At 46.3% G+C, this 17991-nt stretch overlaps 1 protein-coding gene across 7 annotated transcripts in view; it reads right to left on the bottom strand.

Annotated features, from left to right (window-relative positions):
- Positions 1 to 432: 432 nt before the first annotated feature.
- LOC115073777 (endoplasmic reticulum membrane sensor NFE2L1-like) overlaps positions 433 to 17991 on the bottom strand; it is a 95992-nt gene continuing 78433 nt past the window's right edge. For all 7 annotated transcript variants that reach the window (XM_029572542.1, XM_029572537.1, XM_029572538.1 and 4 more), the window contains 5 exons: positions 10080 to 11077; positions 7003 to 7215; positions 3879 to 3968; positions 3388 to 3555; positions 433 to 3030 (listed from right to left, as the gene is read on the bottom strand). In XM_029572542.1, coding sequence (XP_029428402.1) covers positions 1729 to 3030; positions 3388 to 3555; positions 3879 to 3968; positions 7003 to 7215; positions 10080 to 10592 — 2286 coding nt within the window. In that variant the 5' untranslated portion in view covers positions 10593 to 11077 and the 3' untranslated portion in view covers positions 433 to 1728. The remainder of the gene's footprint in view (positions 3031 to 3387; positions 3556 to 3878; positions 3969 to 7002; positions 7216 to 10079; positions 11078 to 17991) is intronic.

Raw genomic sequence — 17991 nt, 5'->3', positions numbered from 1 at the left:
GAACAGTCTGCAGGAGCATGGTCACAATCTAAAGCACTTTGACACTAGTAAAGGTGCTGAAAAGTATTAAACAATAAAGCCTCTTCTTAATCAGCTATAAGAGCAAAAACTCTAAACTCCCATCCAACAGCTGGAAGCAGAGAACACTGGTTGAATGTGTTCTAAGCATCATTTATTTAAAAAAAAAAAAAAAAAAGTTTTTAGAACTCTGCCTCCATTTGTGCTGGATGAGAGGATATACCCATAGTTTCTGGACCGGTGGAGCAGAAGGAAAAGGAAATCCTTTTCTGTACTTGGTCTTATACACAGTGCAGACAGATTTGAAATATTAACAGATTTATAGAATACTTTTTGGAACCAATACTTTGCTGCTTCAGCAGGCCAGTAGCCCTTGCAGGCTCTATCTGAAGGGACTCAAGGCCAGACACTACATCGGAGTGATCTAACACACAAGCTTTTTATTCAGCTGCAGCCACAAAACATTAAATTTCCTTAGACTTGCATGGATCTATGTCACACCTTACATACAGCATTATTTACCTGGCACCCAGTGTACAGAGCTAACTGACAACTTAAAAATTCAGCAGTTTTGTTTTGTAGAGCCTTTATTTTGCAGGAAGCACCACAACTACTCTTCCACTGATATCTACTCTACTGGTGGCCCCTGGAAGTTGCAGCCCTGGCCCTTGTCCTACCTTTCACACTAGTTAAGGAACATTAGTGGTGGGTCTCTGTACAGATATTGCTTTTCAAATGCCCACAATAGCTGCTTGTTCTTAATTTCCATACCCATAACAATTCAGCGTGCAGGAGCATTAGCCACACAGAATAAAAGGCTAGAATTTCATAGCTTGGAATCCCAGACCCCCTTCTCACTTCCCTGCCAAGCTTGGCTTTGCACCATACTGTTACTTCCCAGGTGTATGTCCAAGCCTACAGGACCCAGATGCTACACCCTGAAAAATATATCGGCTTGCAACCCCTATCCACAGCCATTCAAGCTTGGAACATAATTCCCTCAGCAGCTTCCTCTCCTCTGTATAAACTCTTCCAGCACATCCCATCTCAACTAAATACCTAAACTGCAGATTCAAGGCAAGGGAGACAAAGGCTGATAGCTCCCAAGAATACCACAGCACCCCTTCTCTCTTACCCGATCAAACTGTCTCCCACCTCACCTTAACACAGGAGTGTGCCTCAGTCTGCAAGCTGCTCAGTGAAACCCACTACAGGAAACAGTGCCTTACCACATGGTACTTATTGAGATGTCAATGTTCTATCACAATTTAATCCCACCTGCCATTAACCTATGTTGACATAAGTAAGAATAAATTTCAGAACCCCACCTCCCCCAACTACTTCTCTTTTAAACAATCTTTACATTCAGTTAAAGCCAGAGAAATCTAGAAATCAGATAGAAACTGGCAAAATGTTGTCACTGTTTTGAATGCAACAACTCATTTTAGCCAGGTCCCCACTGCTCTCTCCTCATCTCTAGCACTGAAGGGCCTCCTGGGCTTAGCCACTGCCTTGTCCAGTCTCCAGCTTCAGCCTCTCCAGGGAATACAGTTGGAAAGTTCACAAATAGGACTGCCACCCTTCTTGGAGTCCTGTCCCAATCCACTAAACCACTGCAGTCAAGTTTCAGAAGATAATATTGGATAGGAGACTTAAATACAACCCTGCCTTTCTCCATTGTGTAATGGTTTCTGACTAGGCCCATACTGCTCACTTCCTCCTGTCCTTCTGTTTCTTGTCCCGGCGTCTGCCCTGCTGATCTGCCAACATGCGGGGCATTAAGATTATACTTCCATTTCTGGCATATTGCAGTGCATAGCGATTAGGGGAGTAGGGCTGGCCATTCTCATTCCTAAGGCGCTCAAACACTTCCTGGTATAGGTTCTGTACCTTCTGTTTCATCTGCTGTATAGACCTAAGGAATTCAACCTTCTCTTTCAGCAGTTTAGTCTTGTCACGTTGAAGATCTTCCACATCATGCTCCAGGTTCAGGATGGTGTCTAGTTTCCTCTTGCGGCAGTTCTGAGCTGCCATCTTGTTCTTACCTCTTCTTCTGATATCACGTACAAGGCTGAGCTGCGTTTCATTCAGCTGGTATTTGGCTAGCATTTCATTAAATGCCTCCACAGGCAAGTTGATGATCTTCTCATTGGTAAAAGGGATCTTCATAGCTCTGGCTCTGTGCTCATCCCGACTCATTTGTCTATCCATAAAGTCAGCCTCTTTCTCTTTATTGGCTTTCTTCCCTACAGGGGTCAAGTGGGGCACCTCGTTTTCCAAGGCTTCTGGTGCCATGTTGTAGGTGTGGTTGTGACCAACATATTCTAGATGAGGCACATATTGGAAATGTAAAGGATTCTGGTAACTCATGCGGCAAAACTTACTAAACTCTGGCTGGTACCCAACAGCCCCCTCTGTTTCCTCAAAATCCACAGTTTCAGAATCTGAAGTATAGCCTACAGCACCTTCTTCTGAAAATGAGGATGAGGAAGAAGAGGACTCTGAGCTGCTAGGAGAGGCAGGACTATGGCTTGAATCCAGAGAAAGCCCAGAGTCAGAATCAAATTCTTCCTCCAGCTGGGAAGTCTGCACTTGACTGAAGCCTTCTTCTAAGGCCAGGTCCATTAAGCTGATCTCATCAAGCAGAGCTTCATCCAGAAGTCCCCCCAAAGGATCTAGTACTACAGGGACAGATGTCTCATTGGCTGTGCTATTCACTTGTGGCTGAAAGAGGGCCTCACTCATGTTGGTAGTACCAAAGGTTGAGTTGAGATTAGTGGAGTTGTGAGGAGATAGCTGGAGGAAAGCAGAACTGGAAGTCATTGACAAGGTCTCCATCTCTCCACTGAAGAAGGAAGAGAATGCTGGGGTGCAGCTGGGTAACAGGGCCTGATGCAAGCTGACATTCTGGTGGATTGCAGTGCTTAGAGGAAAGCTATAGTTCACTGGAAGCAGATCCCCACTTGTGCTGTTGGACAGAGCTTCGGTGGCAGTATGATTCACTGCAACAGCCTGCACAGAAACAAAGCAGATCAGCAAAGTAAAACCAACTGCACAGCAGCGAACTTTCCTGATTGGTTAACAACTCCTGCTAGCAATGCTGGCACCTATGAAAGGCCAAAAGAGAAAAGAAAGCAACAATGCCACAGGAGACCTGAGATATGTCAAGCTCCTTGTTCTGGCAATAAAAATCATTGTCCTTAAACAAAGAAACCCACACTATATCCGAATCGTAACACCTCTGTAAACAGATCTACCACCGGTCAAAGCAAATACACTTAGCAATTACCCACCCACAACCATTGCTGAAGCGTGGAAGAAGAGCCAGAGAGGAATCCCGAGCTCATAGTGAATGAGCTTGCAACTGACCTGCATTTCCATTATAGACATGAGATCTTGCCACTGTTGCTCCAGGTCAAGGGTAGACTCTGGATCAGGAAGTAGAGGTTGAAGGAGGTGGTCAGAAGTAGCAGAGGTCAGGCCCTCGCTTGTTCCGGGCACAGCTTCTGTTAAACAAGGGGAAGCAGCAGCTGGAAGCTAAAAAACAACAAACAAAAAAAAACCCAACACAAAACAGCATCAGTCCAGATATGATTCAGTTGTACAGCTGGTGCAAGAAGGGGGACAGATGTTCATAACTTTTGGAGAGTGGGAGTGTGTCTAGTATAAAAGCAACAAATCAAAAACATGACACTACAGACATCTCTCTCTCGGGCTTCGATATTCTGAGCCTTTGACTCTATTCCAAGAACTTCACCCTAAGATCACTTAGTAAAATACAGAATGTCTTAGAAAATCTATATTCCAGGATTCTGTCATATTAGTAACCAGAACAATTCACAAGATTTTCCAAAACTCACCTCAGAGTTTTCTGCAAAAGGAAAGGTGGCTTCTAGGAGTCGTAAGCATTCCTCCAGGGACAAGGTTGTCTGATCCTCCAAGCCAATTCCCTGTAGTAGGAAAAGCAATATGCACAAATTCCTACTAGAATCTTATCTTCTGTCATGGATGCGCATACTACACAGAACATAAGTTTTTTTGGCATCATGTTTTATATATATATATTTTTTTTTACTAGTAATTATTCTATGGTTTTATGATTTTTTTAAAATTATGAATGTTAATCTGTAAGCCACTTAGATAATGCACCCTTTAAGTATTTTTAATAAATAAATAGCAATACAATCTCACACTCCTCCATCCTCCTCATGATCTAACTGCTCTTCTTTGGTTAGAAGACTACCTATAGCCCCATCAACAGCAATAAGTGATAAGAGAAAAGACTGAAAACTTTTCTCTTCCAACAAGCTTTCCCAGACGCTTAATCTTACTATGACTGACAGACTTCCATCCCTTAACTATGGACACTGTATAAAGTACTACTTTTAAGAATCGGCAACTGGACAATTATCTTTGAGCTCAAAAATTCACTTTATTTCATATATATATTAGGCATTGCTTATATTTATATTTATTGCTACGTTAAATAGTTATACTTCTTATATAAAATATTATATTTCTTTATTTATTACCAGTTAAAATATTATCACTTTATTTAGCACTATGTTAAATTGTCAACCAGTTATACTGTTCCATATGTTATACGGTTCCATGTAAAGCTCCACTATCGGTTGAGCAGTTCTTCGTTTTATGTAAACCGGAGTGATTTGTAGTCCCTACTAGAACTTCGGTATATAAAAATTAAAAATAAATAAATAAAATAAATAAGTAAACAGCCTATGAATTTTAGAGGTGGCCTGCAGGGCTTAGCTAACATACAGGTCGATACAGTATCATTCGGTCGAAGATTGCCCGTCTGTAACGTGCTCGGAGCGCACAATTCGGGCGCGTAAGGCGATTCAGCGATACAGTCTCCAGTTTCACGCGTCCTTAGCGCTTCTTAAAACAGACGCATAACCCTTTCCGCACGCGGCATGTAAATGAACGAATTAGCTGTATAATGAAGGAATTAGCTATTCCCCTCCGATACCGTAACGCACGCTCAGATTATCTCCTTAGTAACCCGCTGTTTTGCCGCGGCCTTAACGTGTTAGTTTACCACCTCCCCCTAGTAGGAGTTAGGACTGTGAGTCTAGTAACAAATCCATCGACACCGCTTAAGATACTCAAAAACAATAAAACACAATTAAAAAAAAAGCGATACAGAGATGATCGAGAAAATGTAATGCTGTGGGACACATAAAACCTGTCAGAAAAAAAATTAAAATTTTTAAATACCTGTCGGAGGGCCGCGTGGGTCCAGGCGGCGGCGGCGGGTGGACGCGCGTTAGTTTCAGACGGCCGGGGGGCGGGTGGTCGCGTGTTAAATCTAGGCCGGGTCGCACAGACGCGCATTCATCCGCCTGGATGAGTGAATGAATGCGCGCCTGTGCGACCCCTGCGATTCGGTGCTCAAGGCAGTCACATGCCGTGACATCACGCCTTGAGCGCCGAATCGCAGGGGGTCGCACAGGCGCGCATTCATTCATCCAGGCGGAGGAGCCGGCTGCTTTCGCCGCCTGGATGAATGAATTCATTCACTGCTGGTGGGGGCTGCCTCTCCGGCAGCCTGCACCTTTCTGGTCCTCTCTCGGCTGCCATCGCTTCCTCCTGCCTGCCCTGTCCACAAGAGCCCCGCCACCCGCTCTCCGGTCCTCCCTAGCTTGTTCTGCTTCCCCCCCCTGATCCGGGCAGGTTTGCCTAGCAGAACGCCTGTGCCTTTCGCCCGCCCGCCCGCGAAACAAGTTCCCGCGCCACCAGGTCGTCGGCACTAAAAGTTCCCATCGGGCAGCCCAGCTGCAGTCGCTTTCGGTCCTCTTACCAGGCGGTCCGGCTGAGCAGGTCATTTCCTCTTTTGGCGGCCCGGACGGAGGGGGAGCGAAAGAGCCCGGGAGCCGCGGGCTGGCGTGCAGGACCGAGGGGGAGCATCGCTGGCTTGCAGCTGTTCGGGGAGATTGATTTGTCTACAGAGTAGGGGGGGGGGGGGGGCAGCCCCGATCGCTTAGAAGCAATTCATTAGAATGCACTGCGAACCCAAGGCAAAAAATAACATCTCCTCCGCCTCACACCAAACCCAGCACTTAAAAACGTCGCGGCTAATTAAAAAGAGAGCGAAAGAACGAATGGTCGGGGAAGAAAGTTATTGAAACTGCAGTCAATAGTAATAAAATCAAAACACTTGCTACTATGCGCGCCTGTGCGACCCCGCGATTCGTCGCTCAAGGCAGTCACATGCCGTGACATCATGCCTTGAGCGCCGAATCGCAGGAGTCGCACAGGCGCGCATTCATTCATCCAGGCGGAGGAGCCGGCTGCTTTCGCTGCCTGGATGAATGAATTTGCGACCCCTGCGATTCGGCGCTCAAGGCGTGATGTCACGGCATGTGACTGCCTTGAGCACCGAATCGCAGGGGTCGCACAGGCGCGCATTCATTCACTCATCCAGGCGGATGAATGCGTGTCTGTGCGACCCGGCCTAGATTTAACACGCGACGACCCGCCCCCCGGCCTTCTGAAACTAACGCGCGTCCACCCGCCCCCCCCCCCCCCCGCCGCCTGGAACAGGCGCCCACCCGCCCGCGGCCTAGATTTAACACGCGACCACCGGCCCCCCGGATCCCGCCGCCCGCCTGGACCCACGCGGCCCTCCGACAGGTATTTAAAAATTTTGTTTTTTTACACTTCCTGGTGCGCACCCAGGTTACTGTATAGGAACTGTATTAAGCGCCTATACAGTAAAATGGGTTACGCGGGCATAACCCTTCCCTAACGCTTTACAGCCGCGGCATGCATTTGCATGCAATTAGAAGAGAGTATCAGGCGCTAGGTCAAGAGAACTGTGCGTGCGGGGAGGAAGGGTGCGCCTGACACTGCCGCACTGTTTCTACCGCGGCCTTACTGTATCGACCTGATAGCTATGAATTACTTAGCTCCCACAATACCAGAAGTAATTTTGGAGTACATGAAAGGATTACATAGTATTACCTGGACTGGAATGCTCTCCCCAGTCTCTCCATCCACTAGCTGACTTGTGTCAAGGATTTCTTCTCTGCTCCTCCAGTTGCCCCCATACTCACTGCCATCACTCGGCTCTTTGCCCACATCATTCTCCTTCTGCCTGTGGCTATAGTTGAAAATCTCTCTCCCAGCACCCAGATCAATATCTTGTCTCCACAAAATGTCAATTAAATCAATGTCCTGCAAGGTAGTAAGAGTTCTGTCAACTGTGGGTCTAGTTCTTGGCTTTACACTCACTGTTATCCTAGATATTCATGGCATATACGATCTTAAATGAAATCCTTCTCCCAAATTCTCCCCAACACTGATGTTAGTGTATGGAATAAATGCTCTCAATATCTAGGATTTCACAATGCACCCCTTGGTTTCTTTTTTAATAAATATAATACTTCCAGATCTTTATAAACTATAACTGCCTCCCAAACCTGAATTACCAGCCAGATCACCCAATACCATTGTACAATTAAGTGTGTGCAATTGGCTGGACAGCAGCTCTGTGATATCCTTTTGTTTTCATGAAATGAAATTTTAGACCTTATCTTGTATAGGGATCAGATCTTGCAAGACTAGAATAAATTATTTGTTGGGGTAGCCGAGTCAAGTGGCAACTAGGAAACATCATACTAGAATAAACTGGCTGTACACAAGCAAGAAAGCCTTTATATGACCAATAAAGAGCTCAAGCACAAGTTGGAGCTCCAAAGCAGCTGTGGTCTGTGAAGCCCCACAGAGCTCATGCTGCTGAGAGGTAGTCATGCTGTGCTCTTTACTAGGTAGAGTTTTCTCAGCCAGTGGTATCATTCTCATCTGTATAAAGGAATGCATTAGTCTGCAAAAAAACTGAAATCTTGTATTTCCTACATAGAATACAGTCTAAGAGACAACTCATCTATCCCTTCCCCCATAGCACCCCATCTAAAATCAGTCTTCCCTGTGCATGCTTCCTTTCCCCATGCAAATGCACACACAACAAAATAACATGATTAAGAGAAAGATTTTGATTCAAGTCAGTCACTTTATCCAAGTGTAAATAAGCTTGGCACACACAAAGAGCAAAGCCTCAATGTAAGAGGATCTGTCCTTTGCTAACACTTCACATGCTGGAACCTGCCAGCACAGCTACACAGCTCATTGTGCCCCACAGCAGCAGAAGCTCCATCACATGCTTCAGGGACTGCTATTTTTATCCTGTCTGCTGTGGAAACACTACAAGAACACAATCTAGTCCACAGTCCCCATACTGCAGCCAGGTAGGAGGAGGACTGGAGGCTTTAATATCAGAAACAAGTTGAGGATCAAGCAAGAGTTACTCAGTATAGAGTAAAGCAGCAGGCAGGAGCAGGGATTGAATAAGATATGCAGCAACACTGCAGAGAACTACTAATTTGCAAGCTGGATGAAGCATAATCCTTCTGTGTGCTAAAGTTTACCCTGGTTCTACAACAGCACAGACTAAGCTGCAAGAAGCCCCGGCAGGACTCCAGAGCGTGGAAGGAAGGTGCTATAAGAATGTGCTTGTGCATGTACAGATTCTATCCAGGCTTTAGTCAGACACTCACTGCAGCAGGACTCCATTAAAGCAGAGACATGCAGCCCCCAATATACCATTATCTCGAACTGCAACAGCTGCTAGGACCAAAATTATCAACAGCCACCCCTCACAGACCTTCAGGATGGTGCACTGCAAAAGCAGAGATGGGAAAGTCCAGACTCCCTTCCTTCTCACACAGCTCCAAACACTCCAGCTTATTCTAAACATTGATCACTGGCTGGGCGACATGTTTATCCACATGTGCCATCCTACCCTAACAAAGATGTCCATCAGTTAAAATCAGCCTTCACTTTCCCTAGTAGCTTCTCCGAGTACCTCTGCAAGCTGCTGTACAATGACAGCAAAGGATGGGAAAATCCCGAGTGCCTAAAATTTAGCATCTGGCACCTATACCCAGGATGAAGGAGCTGTTAATATGGCTAGGGCACAGTCTCTAGCACCTGGATGCCACTGCTGCTGCCACAGTCCTATGACTGAAGCCAGGGAGCACTATTGCTGCTGTAGCCAGAGCCAAAACAGGAGCTTCTGCTGGGGGGGGGGGGGGGGGGGGAGGCACCTTTCAAAATAGGAAGAGCAAAACCAAAGCAAAAAAAAAAAAAAACCAACCCCCACAAAAAGTTACTTAACAAAAAGTTAGAAAAAAAAAAAAAAAAAAAAAAGACTCCTGGCTCCTAAAACTTTTGGCTGGTTTTCAAAAAAGTTTCCTGACCCTGTTGTCAGGTCTCTCTGGGTGTGTATATCTTATTAACCTCATTCCAGGTATGACTGGAATTTCATTTTAAGAATGAACTATCTTCAATGGGATAGCAGTGTTAAGTCTGGTGTAGCAAAGAAATGACAGGAGTCGTGATGACACCTTATACACTAACTAGTTTATTGAAGCATGAGCTTTTGAGGGCAGCATCTGATACATGATGTACAGGAGATGGGTAAAATATATACTGAACAAAGAATGAACTATGTCTTACAGGAACTCTCAGGAAAGAACAGTGGAATTTCTTTTGCACCTGACCTGAACTCACAACACCCTGGTGATCTCAAAACAGATCAGAATTAGGTGATGTGGAAAGTTTGTATAACACTTGCCTCAGCTCAGTACCCTCAACACCAATCAAATCTAAAACAGCAACACCACAGCAGTGACAGGGATGAGAGAGGAAAACAAAAGCAAATCTAACAGGGAGAGCCACAGTAATGCGGCAATCTGAGAGCTGTCCTTCAGAGAGGAATACAACACCCCATTGCACTAACTCTCAGGTCTGTCCTGAAAGGAAGCACCACCATAACTGCACAGGAGGTAGGGAACCAGACAGCTATTTAGGCTGTGTAAAAAAAAAAAAAGTGTGAGAGAGAGCTGTGATAGACAGAATTGTTCCCTTCTAAACCTCTTTCAGGTACTCCCTTTCTCCTCAGCATTTACTAGGTAATCTCTGAATCCATATTGGGGATCCTCCCTTGAAATCTTCATATCATAAAAAATAAGGACACTTACCTCTTTGGTTAGGTCTCCAATTGTTAGGGGAGCCTCAGCTCCCAGAGTCTCCAGCTCCTCACCATAGCCCTGCTCGGGAGAGCCACTTTCTCTGGGTCCCAAGTCGGGGCTCAGCACATCCTGCAGCCCACTGGGATTCTCTAGAGCAATGCTGGGACTGGGCTGACTACTGGACACAGAACTCTCCTGCTCCCTGTGAACCAGCCACGTATCCACTGCTGTGCCAGGAACCTGCAGACGGTCAAGGGCCCTCACTTGATTCAGAAGCCGGCGCGTAGTGAAGTAATAGTCCAGGTCCACGCTCTTGGGGTGGATACCATACCCATCTAACGTGTTCCTCAGATTGTGGAACTGGGCAGGGGAATAAGCTGAACTAGGGCCCAGGATGATTTCCCTCAGAGGGGGCAGCTGCAAATCCAAGTATGTGTCCACATCCACTCGCACCCCAATTAGGCTGAGCAAGATGGTGAACTGAATGAGACCTTCTGTAAAATACTTCTTCAGAGAAAGCATTTCTGAAGAAACCAAAAATAAAATACAAAATCAGTAATTTAAAAAAGTCACAGCTGCAATCTTGCACTACAAGACTTCAATCCACAAATAAAACAAATGTGTCACAAGGCTATCACTGACAGCACACAAGTTTTCTGATTCTGGAAAGTAAGGTCTCCCCAGGGAAGAGAAGCCATCCAAGAAAGTATCCTGCTCAGACCTGGCTTGTGTATCCTCTTCCTGATAAATAAGCTGTCTCTTTCAGAAGCCACTCCTTGGTGTTACATACAGCTTCATGTGACTCATTCAGTTCTGTAAACTTCATCCCTGGCACTCTTCTTCCCTTGCGACATCTTAATCCACTGACACCTCTCCTGGGCTGTGAGTCCCTGGTCTCACTTTCACGCCCAAGATGATTTCCAAACCAGTCTCAGGCCCTTGTTCAGTGACGAAGCAGATCTCTCCAGTCTCAAGAGAAAACAATACAAAATGTGTTTTCCTTAACACTACAACAGAAAAAGTAAATGGTTTGTTACAAAAAAATTTTCTCACAAAATTTGTATCCTAAAGAAAACTACACAGCAGATTAACAAGCAGTAAGTCACTAAATCTATAAACAAACACAAATATCAAAAGACATTCCACTGCAAAAGTCTGTACAATTTATAAATAAAGCTGAACACTTGCTTGCTCTTTCTACCAATAAAAACTGAATTCCACAGTTCTAGTTTTTAATTCTATGACTCAGTGTCTTCTTCTCAGGAAAGGAGTAACAGGGATCATAAACCAGAGCCTTGCTGGAGATGTCCCAAGTCCAGACCTTACAATTGACATAAGACAAGAGTCCATAGCCTCACTACAGAGTATAGTCAAGCCTGGCTAGGAGAAGAGAAATCCACTCTCCAGGGCCCTTAGCCCAGTCTTACCTGCTCATCCCACCTTACCCACTTCCTAGGTACTACACTCTTCCCAGTTTCCTCCTGAACTACAGCTCCGTACGTTTTATTTTTAAATTATCTTCACTAAAGTAGTGGATAGCCATATAGTACACTTGAATGCATGGAAAGAAAGGTTAACAAAAAAAATATAAGGTGACACATTTTTAAGTTGATTAACTTAATCCATGACTAGCTTTGGGAGCTCCTACTACTTTTTTCCCCAGATATGCTAATACTGCAAAATATAACTGTAACCCATTTCAAGCTCCGTCTATCAAGTCCCTGCAAATGACTTCTTAATTTATTTCCAGATTTAAAGAGAATTAATATTTTAATGTAAGACTGTCATTATTTAAATAAAGTCCTGTAGCTGCATGCTATAGTGTCAAAGAAGTTGCAGGTAGTAATGTTTTCTTGGACTAACTTAATATACTTTCGACAGGTCAACTAATGAAGAGGGTGCAGCTCTTGAAAAGGGAGTTAAAAACATTACATTGCTTCAGTAAAAAAAAATTTAAAAAGTCACAGCCGTGCTCCACCCAACTCCCTCACTTTATTCTTCCCCCCACTCCATCCCATCCCATGTGAACTCACAACCCAACACCCTCAGCCCCCCTACACCGTACATCCCTCAATCCCTCTCACCTCCCACTACACCCCTAAACCCAATAGCCCATTCCCACCCCACATCAGCCCACTCCACTGCCAAACTCAAAACACTCCACCCAAATTACACATCCTTCAATCCCCCTTCAGTATCCTACTACACCCTCTACCCATCACCTTCACAACCCTCACCTCCTACTACACCCTCAACCCAACTTTACCCTCACACATGCCTCCAACATATCCCAAAATCAAACACCTTTAGTGTTAGCTCCCCCATACCTTATCACAGTGGTCCCCAAACCTGTCCTGGAGGGCCACCAGCCAGTCGGGTTTTTGGGATATCCACAATGAATATGCATGAGAGAAAATTTGCATGTCATCGAGGCAGTGCATGCAAATTCTCTCTCATGCATATTCATTGAGGATATCCCAAAAACCCGACTGGTTGGTGGCCCTCCAGGACAGGTTTGGGGACCACTGCCTTATCATAATCCTCACCAGCCCATTATACTTCCAATCCAAAAAACCCCAGTCTAACTGCACACCCTTCAACCCGTATCACCCTACTACATCCCCAACCCAAACAACCCACCTAACTATACATCCTCAATCCATACCTTTAACACCTCACTCCTACTATACCCCCAACCCAAACACTCACCCATAAATGCACACCTTCACAACTCTCAACCGCAATACACCCACAAACACTCCAAACTCAGTTATTACCTGCTAAACCCCAGCTTCTCTCAAGGTTCAGGCATTGCCACCTGCCAGCTGGCCCTGCAACACCTCAACTCCTGCGGCCAATGACGCCACCCCAACAAGCACCCGCCCTTCTCGGCCCAAAATTTCCGCAATACCATAGCAACGCTGACTGACAATAACAATCACCAACTATGAAAGCCTGCGCTCAGAAAGACTACAGAAGCAAACCAATCACAGCTGGTACAATCCCCAAACTAGCGCCCTGATAATGATTGACAGGCTAGCTAGCTAATTGGAATTATTTATTTATTTAGGCATTTTTATATACCGATAACCGTTTGCACATCGTATTGGTTTACAATTAACTTAGAAATAATAGGCAAAGGACTTTACATGGAATGGTAACTGTAATTAACAAAGGAAACAAGAAACAATAACCAAATGGGGAAAACTAGTTTACAGAAATTTACAAGAATTTACGAGAAATAATCAGAGAACAAAGACATAAGGATTTCTGTTAACCATCATGTGGAAGGATTGGCGGATGGGTAGGCTTGTAGAAATAGCCAAGTTTTGAGTTTTTTTGAATTTAGGGGTGGAATGCATCAATGCCAGCTCCCTGCATGCTGGCAGCTTTACATGACAGCAGTAACAGCCAATCACGAGTGTGCTATGACAATCTTCCGAGGGCTCTCGCCGAGGAATGAACACAATAACTAAACTAACGACTCCACTGCAGTTTACGGCCCTTTACCTAATATCACAGCGATGTAGGAGCTGGGTAAGAGAGACCCTCAGCGCCCCTCCTTCATGGTCAGCCCCCAACCGTGACTTGCAAAAAGAACCAGAAGCTGACCGATAGTAACGAGCACACATGCGCCCATACTCCTGGCACATTCTGGAAGGATCTGGATGTGTGACATCACAATGCGCTGAGGCAATGCTTGAACGAAAGCTTGCGCTGGATTCCGCGCGCCACAATGAAAACAGAGCGCGGGTGTTCTTCTGTCGCTACAAGGATAGCCCATTCTGGAAACATGGCGGCAGAGGGTCCACTCTGCTTCCCTCAACCGAGTATGTTCCTTTAGGCCTCTATATTAGATCTGAGGGTAACTTGCCCTCCTATACATAGTGTTTACGAGTTCTCTTTATCACCCGGCGCTTCTGTTCAAAAACAGCAATGAAAACTGATCCGAGAAGAGATGACAATTCTTTTAAATTTCCTTACAGAGTGATTTATTTAGACCAATAAAAAAGTTTCGTCCATAACCTGTAGGCAGACAATTAATTTCACATATTCAAGTGAACTCCCCAGAGCAACAAGTCTGCTCAAAACTTTATTCTAACCTTTGCTTTGATTGGTCAAAGCTAGGGTGGGAAGCAGTGTATGCTATATTACCAGGTAGACACATAAAATGCGTTATTTCCAACTGTATAGGAGGAGGTAAGGTTTCGGAGGGGTATACCCTCACCTACCCTTCCTTTCAGGGGCATAAGAACATGCCATACTGGGTCATGCCAAGGGTCATCAGCCCAGCATCCTGTTTCCAACAGTGGCCAATCCAGGCCATAAGACCCTGGCAAGTACCCAAAAACTAAGTCTATTCCATGTTACCGTTGCTAGTAATAGCAGTGGCTATTTTCTAAGTCAACTTAATTAATAGCAGGTAATGGACTTCATGGTGAGACCGCACCTTGAATACTGTGTACAATTCTGGTCGCCACATCTCAAAAAAGCAATTCTATTCAAAGAAGTCTATTGGAAATTTTAACTCCGGTCTTACTAACGTCCTGGCGTGTGCCGCCAATCTTGGAAACGCCCCCCCCACCCCCCCATCTGTCACTACAGCTGACTTTAGGAAGAGTGGATCACAGGGTTCAGCAGGCAGTTTTATGAGCCCTGAGGGGTATCGTGCCGCTGTCAACACCAGTCCCTGTGCCGTCTATCTTGGCGCCCCTGCTGGAGCGTGTACACATCCTTTTGGGCGTGCTTCCGACGCAGCTGGTGCTGGGGGATCATCAGTTCCCCAGCGGCCACTGATACCTCCCTCTGGAGCAATTCCCATTATCGGGTCCTCCAAGGAGGAAAAATCTGTGCAGCCAACTGTGCCTTCGGGAGTTTTAGTGCCGCAGCTGGGTTTCCCCGATCTCAGTGCCATCGATACCGAAACCGAGAGGCTTGGGGCAGGGAGCCTCCACTTGGTCCCCGAGGGACCTTAGCAAGGAGGAGGCCCCGTATGATCCCTAGGGAGATGACACATCTGAGTCTTCCTTGGAGCACTCAGACGACCTCCTTTCCGAGCCATCTCTCCAGATGAGAGATGTGTGTCTCCCCCGAAGGATCTTTCCTTTGCGGGCTTTGTCCGGGCTATGGCCAAGGCCATTCTGTTCCAGCTCCTCACTGAAGAGGATGCTTGGCACAAAATGCTAGAAGTCCTCCAGTTTGTTGATGTCCCAAAGGAGATAGTGGCTATCCCAGTCCATGACATGTTCAAGGAACTTCTTAGGACCTGGGAGCACCTTGTGTTCGTTTCTCTGGTAAATCAGAAGGCAGACGCCATTTACCTGGAGCAGCAAGCCTTGAGCTTGGAGAGGCGTCACCTTCCGCACCAGTCTGTGGTGGTGGAGTCTGATCTCAAGAAGGCCAAGCACTCGTGCACCCACACCTCTGCCCCACCAGGTTGGGAACACAGAGCCTTAGATGCCCTAGGTAGGAAGGTCTTTCAGGGCATTATGCTCATCACCGTATTGCGTCCTCCCAACTGTTTATGACCCAATACCACCAGAACCTGTGGAAACAGGTCTAGGAATTGTCGAAGCATCTGCCCTAGCAGCAGCAGGATGCTTTCATGATGGTAGTACAGCAAGACCTGGAGGCAGGCAAATATGAGGTGATTTTGAAACGGCAGCGAGGGTGGCTGCAGCAGGGATTGGTGCCCGCAGAACAGCTTGGCTTCGTGCCTCGGACCTTCGAATAGAGGTCCAGGAGAAGCTGATGGATTTAACCTGCACAAGGAAAAATTTCTTTGGAGATAAAGTTAGGGACGCGGTGGCCCACTTAAAAGACCACCATGAGAACCCTGCAACACCTCTCAGCAAGTATCTCAGATCTGCCATCCTCAATCAGGAAATCCTCATGACAGGGCTCTAGGAAGTCCTTTTACCACCAGATAAAATACTAACCTCCTGCCTCTCGGGCATGCGCATCATGTGCCATCTCTCGTGGTTGCTTGCGTCAACAGCAGACCCTCAGACCTCAACACGCCTCCCACAAAGCCCCGCTACAGGGTTTTGACTACAGGCAAGGAAGCATGTGCCAGAGTGCCATATCATCGGAACCCTGCCCCCACCCCCCATCCCCCGGTCGTGGGCTGGCTAAGTCTGTTTGTGGACATTACGTCGGACCAGTGGGTTCTCGCTATTGTTTGCCGAGGGTACCAGCTAAACTTCAGGGATGTCCCCATGGACTCTCCCTCGTGTCCATCGTGGGGACTGTCCTCATCAGGAAGTGCTCATGACTGAGTTCGCCGCCGTACTAATGCCCGGGTCAAAGCCATCCCCCCCACCAGCGGGGCCGGGGGTTCTACTCGGTACTTCCTGAATCCAAAGAAAACAGGGCCTGCGCCCTATTCTTGATCTGAGGGCCTTGTGTTTCTTCAAAGAGAAAAGTTCAAGATGGTTTCTTTGGGCACCCTGGTCCCTCTCCTGCAAAAAGGAGACGGGCTCTGCTCCCTCGACCTAAAGGATGCCTACGCCCACATTGAGATCTTCCCCAGCCACAGGAAGTATCTCAGCTTTCAAGTGGGCAAGGAGCATTTCTAATACCATGTGTTGCCCTTCAGCCTTACTTAGGCTCCACGGGTCTTCACCAAGTGCCTGGCGGTTGTGGAGGCACACCTGCTCCAGCAGAGAGTGCACATGTTCCCCTATCTGGACTATTGGTTAATCAGGAGCAATACCCAGCAGGGAGCGCTCCGCTTCCTGACCCTAACGGCCCATGTGCTACAGTCTCTGGGGTTTATCAACTACCCCATCCCATCTCAGCCCATCTCCACATCTGGGTTTTATTGGGGCCAGACTGGATACGGTTCAGGACAGAGCAGAAGCCCAATGACAGAGTGCTTACATAGAACATAGAAACATAGAAATGACGGCAGAAAAAGACCAAACGGCCCATCCAGTCTGCCCAGCAAGTTTCACACTTTTTTTTTTCCCTCATACTTATCTGTTACTCTTGGCTCTTAGTAACCTTTTGGTTCTCTTTCCCTTCCACCCCCACCATTAATGTAGAGAGCAGTGTTGGAGCTGCATCTAAGTGAAATATCTAGCTTATTTATTTAGGGGTAGTAACCGCCGCAATAAGCAAGCTTCACCCATGCTTATTTGTTTACACAGACTATGTAATTCAGTCCTTTTTGGTTGTTGTCTGTATATAGATCCACTTTTCTTCATTCCCCCTGCCGTTGAAGCAGACAGCTATGCTGGATATGCGTGAAGTATCAGTCTTTCTCCCCTGCCGTTGAAGCAAAGAGCAATGACGGATATGCATTGAAAGTGAAGTATCAGGCTTATTTGGTTTGGTGTAGTAACCGCCATAACAAGCAAGCTACTCCCTGCTTTTTTGTGAATGCAAATCCTTTTTTCCACATTTCCTCTTGCCGTTGAAGCTTAGAGCAATGTTGGAGTCGCATTAACCGTGTGTATGTTTATTGAATAAGGCCGTCATTCCCGCGAGCCACCCACTCCTCATTCACCTCTTCTAGACTTTATGGATCCACTTTGAAGTCCTTCACAGTTCTGGTCTTCACCACTTCCTCCAGAAGGGTATTCCAGGCATCCACCACCCTCTCCGTGAAGAAATACTTCCTGACATTGGTTCTGAGTCTATCTCCCTGAAGCTTCAAATCGTGACCCCCCCTGGTTCTGCTGATTTTTTTTTCCCCAACGGAAAAGGTTTGTCGTTGTCTTTGGATCATTAAACCTTTCAGGTATCTGAAAGTCTGTATCATATCACCTCTGCTCCTCCTTTCCTCCAGGGTGTACATATTTAGATTCCTCAATCTCTCCTCATAAGTCATTTGATGAAGACCATCCACCATTTTTGTCACCCTTTTTTGGACCGCCTCCATCTAGTCTGTCTCTTTGGAGATACGGTCTCCAGAGCT

The sequence above is a fragment of the Rhinatrema bivittatum genome, chromosome 12, assembly GCF_901001135.1.
Source record: "Rhinatrema bivittatum chromosome 12, aRhiBiv1.1, whole genome shotgun sequence".
Lineage (NCBI taxonomy): Eukaryota > Metazoa > Chordata > Amphibia > Gymnophiona > Rhinatrematidae > Rhinatrema > Rhinatrema bivittatum.
This window is presented reverse-complemented; position numbering and strand designations above follow the sequence as displayed.